The sequence below is a fragment of the Malurus melanocephalus genome, unplaced genomic scaffold, assembly GCF_030028575.1.
Source record: "Malurus melanocephalus ecotype Western Australia unplaced genomic scaffold, MMel_1.1 scaffold_400, whole genome shotgun sequence".
NCBI classification, from domain to species: Eukaryota; Metazoa; Chordata; class Aves; order Passeriformes; family Maluridae; genus Malurus; species Malurus melanocephalus.
The window spans coordinates 295943-301942 of NW_026623632.1; the positions used below are offsets into that span (position 1 = coordinate 295943).

Below are 6000 nucleotides of genomic sequence, written 5' to 3' on the forward strand. Positions count from 1 at the left end.
CTTGAACTCCGTAGCTCTTGACACATGAAACATGTTGATGGAGTCCATGCTCTGGGCCCTTACTAGTTTGTTAGTGTGGCCACAGCTGCGTACTGCCAGGCTCCAATACTGTTCCCTTTCCCAGCCACTTCCACAAGAACACAGCAGCAAATTCCACTGCAGTACTACTTTTATTCTAAAACTGATCTGCTGCAATTTTCTGGTAGGAAGAGATTTGGACAGTGAGTAAATTAACTAGAATATCTTAAAAGTCTTTCACATGAGAGAGTCTATTTTAAAAATTAAGGTCCTCAGAACACTTACATACTCCATGAAAAAGTCATCTCTTCTCAGATTTTTCTTTGTATGGATAATTGGTTTCTCTGATACCTAAAAAGTCCAGAAAATGAAGGTATTTAGACATTTACCATGATCGTCACTGATAGAAGATTCCAACTCCTCACACGATTGCAGACACTATAAGAATGTGGCATAGGTATGGAGAAGACATAAAAGTGTCAGAAAAACATTTTTTTTCTTTTTTGCAGGTGATCTCGAACAAAAATTTGAACTGGAAATAAGCCCCCTTTGTAATCAGCAGAAGGATACAATACCAAGCATACAAATTGGTATGTATTGGTTTCATTCTCTTCACATTTATCTCACCATGGTGCAAGCTCTAAGTGAAACTTTTCTCCACCATGTGCCCCACTCCAATCTAGTTGTTTTAAYGATAAGAACTGTGCTTACCATAAGAGCTAAAGAATATGTTCTAAATTAAAATGTTCAAAAAGAAACCTATCTACGCCAAATGTTCAACAAAAGGAAAAAGGAGTCTTTGCATAGGGGAAGAAGAACCCATGGGGAAAAAATGCAGCCAGTGTGGGATTAAACACTCGTTACTTTCTTGTCTGAAATCTCCTCAAAGGGTTGCTGACTGTCAGAGATTTTACTGTGACACATGCAGATAAAGCTGTATCCTGTCATGAACACAGGTCAAAAGCTGTGCATTTCAAAAGGAATCCATGTCTGAGAGATCGTTGTTATTATTCATCAGGGGTTTTGCCACTTCCATTGCTTTGTGCTCGCGAGGGACTCTGGGGGGCAATGCACTGGTGGAATTAGTTTGTGGCTCACCAGGTGTCCTTTGTGTGTTTCTCCAGGGTTCATGACATACATCGTTGAGCCGCTCTTTGAGAGGTGGGCCCAGTTTACTGGCGACACTCCGCTATCTGAAAATATGCTAAACCATCTCAGGAGGAACAAGGCCAAGTGGAGAAGTTTGCTCCACAAGCAACACAGCAGTAGTAGGAGCAACGACCACTCAGGCCAAGTGACTGGCAGCCAGGAWCAGACTTTAAATGAGGAAGAGACTCCTTAGAGGCAGCTTTGCACTTTTCCTTCCAGCACTGCTATCTCCATCTTGGTCACAGCAGCAAGCAAGGTCCCGGGGAGCCATGAGCCCCTTGTCAACACCATGCAAAGGGAAGAAATGGCAAAGCTCTAAGGGTCCTCACCAACAAGCCCACAGTTCTGCTGGGTTTCTTTCTGATCTTCACGTTCCTGTCCCCTGTCTTCRTTCTGCGCATGCCTGATGCCATTCGTCACTCCTGATCCCGAGCTGCCCCTGCGTCCCAGTCAGCAGCAGTGAAGCCGGGCCAGTTCCGACTGCCRTGAACCTGGGAGGATTGCTGAGAGAACAGGGGACACAGAGAGGCACTCTTGGTGGTCTTTTCATTTACCACGAGTCATATTGTGTATATAGGCCCAGAGTGCCACACCCTTTCCAGGCTGGCAGCTGGGCTGCACATTAAACCACCAGCATCTCCAGCATCCAGAGGACACGGGCTGAGTGGGACAGTGCTCGCAGAGGGCAGAGTCGGGTTGTTTTAGTACTTAAAACAAAAACCTTTTTAACTTTTGTATTCTGTGCACTAAACAACAGATTGATAAAACTTGGACTGAAGTTACTCTCCATCTATACACACCTCCAATGTAACAAGGCTCATTTTGGTAAGCATTTTTATGCCACTTTGGATAAAAGATGGGCATCTTCTCCTGCAAGGAACAGTATTCCCTMGCAGCCGAAAGGGAAGGTGTAGTAYAGTCTAAACCTTTGAAACACGAAGAGATCTATCTTTTGAGTACTGTTTCAAGTTACCTGTTTATATTCATATGTGTACATTTTCTGTAAATACAAAGCGCTACTGATTCCCATGCCAAAATACTGGAGTACTGTGGGATGATTGCTACCTGTAAAAACATTGGCACTGTGAACAGAATACTGTTAGTTTTAATACAAGAGAAAGCATTTGTAAATATGGTATAGAGTTTATTAATATACACCGTTGTTTGTGGATAAAAGCCTTAACTTTAAGCATCCTTCATCTTCTGATAGCTGCCAAAATCATATGACTCAAGATACGATTCTGAACTGCCTTTCCACTATCCAAGGTGTATCAAAGGTCATTAAGGAATGAAGTCTGGCAGGATAACTTCTTGAAAACTTCAAACACATTCCATATGGGTCCGTGTTGTTAATCCATGGCACCTTGCACATTTGGTCTAGGTAAATGTTTCACAGAGCCTGAAGTTTTAAGTTTAAAAAAAATRCCAAGCCCCACAGCACCACCACATGATTTGATAGTGCAACCTGATTACCATTTATTCAAGAGTGTGAATTTTAACTAAATAGCTTAGTGATTTACAAAGCACGACATTCTGCTAGTTCTGAAGTTCAGYTGTTTCCTCAAGAGATGTTGCAGTATAACTGATTTTTTCCCCACATTCCCTCCTTAGATAGTCAGCATCAAAATGCATTTGTATTTTTTCTTTTAGTTAAATAATACTTCAACTGACTTTATAGATTGGTCTCAGTCAATGAAGGAAAAAATGTGTTGTAGTCAGGCTATTAGGAGAAATCCTCTTAGCTATCACAGTGGCTGAGGAATTTTCTGTGATCTGGTGTTTGTGAAAGATACTTGGCCTTAACTATGCCATAAACAACCTCAGTTTGGAAAGTCTTTATAAAACTTTACCTAAGTTTCCACCGTTTCAATGAGATTGCAATCTCAGACAGTACTGCATTGCACCAAAGTGATTGTCCCSTGCTCCTCTGCCCCAGCAAGAATGGTTGCATTCAGGTGACGTGTACAGCATTGTTGTGAACTCCCAGTACAGCAAATCTGTGTAGAAGCTTTCCAAAAGAATGAGCAGGAATGGCCACGTAGTCATGCTTGGATACTTGTGTTTGGATATGGAGACCTTGAAGACGCCAATGAAGAAAGAGATACTTAAGTTGGTGTTTGAGAAACATGAGAAAGATGTTTACTTGTAAAAGTGCAGGGGAAAATACATTTTTCTCAATTATAGGGGATTTTGACTTGATGAGAGAAAGTTCATGCTCATATGGTGACTAATGTGTTTAAAGGAAAATAAAAAGCATGAGTTTTAGTGAAGGATGATTTACTCCACTATGTATCTTCAGAGAAAAGAGGCTGAAACCCAGTGAAGTAGGAAGGCGTAAAACAGAGTGAGCAATRTTTTTCTGCCCCTCCATGTTATGTAAGGTACAACCAGCAGAAAACCTCCTTTTTCCTCCCCCTAATCTAAATGAGAGTCCCATAATAGAATGACCACGGCAAGCAAAGGCCACACCAGAGAGGTGTAGCAGAATTAAATTATTTTTAACTACAGGACTTAAATGTGTTCTTAAGGATAGGTGGGTGGTGGGAGTGGAAGCACCACCACTTTGCACCTTTTTAGGTGTACCTTTGACAGATGCAGGACAATTATTAGGACATTATGTGAGTACTGTAATGTGCTGCTTGGAAGCACTTAAGTCCATACAAAAGGATGTGATTTCCCGTGTTTTGTCTTTTTACTAAGAAATGGAAGCCCTTTCCCCTCTAGTTCAAAGAATTTTTTTAAATGCTCTGAAATTTTCGCAGCGTCTAGCAGCAYAAAAAGCTCTTGACAGAAACATTGTTGAGCTGTTTCTGAATAGCTTCTAGAAAATAGGTCCAACAGGAAAGCCTAGGTACAAATGAAATTTTGTTGCAGCCACATTAAACCCAAACCCTTTTTTTACACGTGGAGCCTACAGGGTCCATTACAAGTTTGCTCTTACCAAGTTAAAACTTTTCAGCTTTAAAAATGCTCTGAAAGTTATCAGACTGGGGGATTTTGGTGAACTGAACGTACCTGCTGGATTTCAATCACCTTGTCYAATGAAACAGTGCTTGCAATAGGTTCGGGGTGGCCCCAGCAGCGCTTCTGTACTTGTGAGCCACCCCCATGACACAGGTTTGGCCCGGGGCCAGTTTGCCTCAGGTGCTGCAGACAGAAGTGCTCGGAAAGGTTAGGCTCTGGCAGCAAGACTCCCTGGGGTCTGTAATGCAGAATGCAACCATGGGATTTCCCTTAGGAGCCAAATCATGGCTGGTGACAGCCGATCCAACAGCGCCAGTGCTCAGCACGTGCAGTTGTGACGCACATTTGGTGTTCTCTGGTTGGCAGGACATTTCTGCACTGGGATGCCAATATCCATGCTGATGCACGGAATAGAAAAGCTTAGCACATAACACTGWTTTCGGTGCTGTCAGCCCCATCAGCCACTTTACAGAGAGCCGTTTATTGTAAAGTAAATTATTTTTGCTTCTTACTTGGCCAGTGCAGCTGAAAGGTTTTTAAATTTTAAAACAGAGTTAAGGTTTTCATATATGGAAAGAGGAAAAAAAAGCTGTTAAAAGCAAGTTTTTATGCCCCACAAATGCAATTCATTTGATTAAAATCTAGCTCCTCTAAATGAAGATTTCATACAATCTAAGAGGCAATTCTGTGTAATTAACAACAATAAGTGAAAATTGTAGGCTGGTTAAAATAAGGCATACATGTGCATCATCATTAAGTAAAGATTTTACCTACCTTTGGGTTTTTAAAGTGATCCAGCCACCAGCCAAACAGGGAATAAAGGACTATTGACAGCATGTACCTTTGGAATACAGGGAACAAGCTGGAGGAGTAGCTGATGTCAAATAGAGTCTGTGGAGGAAAAAGAAAAAAGCAAAACACATGATCTGCAGTTATATCTAACCTAATTTGCAGCACAGGTCAATTATTTTTATATAATCTCAATGTTCATGAAGGAAACCAAAGTCTCCCCAATGATTAATGAGAAGGCTGCTACCACAGCAAATGAGGTAAGGCTGTTGTTACACTGCATGGTTATCTCACCAGCTTTTTCAATTTGTGGTTTAAATTTCTGTTACAAGTTTCCATCAAATGAGACACAGAATGCACATTTAGCCCCTCCAAATGAATTCTTCTCAGAAAGGAGAAACTCAAGTGGTTACAATTTTATTTTCAGGTACCAGCCAGGGTACCAGCCATAATTTATTGCCTTATATTTTAGTCACACAGCTGAGTCATCCATAAAGTACGCCCATTCCCCTCCTGATGTTACCATGACTCCTGTGACCCACAAAAATCAATAATTAAATTCGAACTCAAATCCTGGAAATCCAAAAAAAGCCACCCCAAAACAAAARCACGAGACAAGTTTCATGTCAAGAATATTCAAATTATTTCGATTGGTGGAAACTATTGCTCTATTGTTTGTTACTATAATCCATCCAATATTTTAGGTACATAGACTTTAAATGCAGAGCATAAGCTTGACTTGGATGTAAAATATATTCTGCTTATCTTTGAATTCAAGATTGTATATGTCATGTTTATTGTAAAGCATTTTATATATACATATTCACATACCTTATACAACTCTATGGGCCAAACACTGGTCCCCCCAACTTCACTGGGACCAAGAATCAGCCCCCATATGTGCGTATATATGCCATATGCATCATTCTGAAAGGAAGCACTAGATTGTGTGAAAATGCTGTGACTGCTATGCAGTGATGCCAAGAGACTTAACTGTATCTTTTTTAACATACTGCTGTAAGTATTCATCATGTTGAAGAATGACAACTAATAAAAAAAAAAAAAAAAAAAAAAAAAAAA

The 6000-nt window shown here is 40.6% G+C and overlaps 1 protein-coding gene across 4 annotated transcripts in view; it reads left to right on the forward strand.

Annotated features, from left to right (window-relative positions):
- Positions 1-5976, forward strand: part of PDE7B (phosphodiesterase 7B) — a 168959-nt gene extending 162983 nt beyond the window's left edge. For all 4 annotated transcript variants that reach the window (XM_057379304.1, XM_057379305.1, XM_057379306.1 and 1 more), the window contains 2 exons: positions 528-608; positions 1143-5976. In XM_057379304.1, coding sequence (XP_057235287.1) covers positions 528-608; positions 1143-1360 — 299 coding nt within the window. In that variant the 3' untranslated portion in view covers positions 1361-5976. The remainder of the gene's footprint in view (positions 1-527; positions 609-1142) is intronic.
- Positions 5977-6000: the final 24 nt, after the last annotated feature.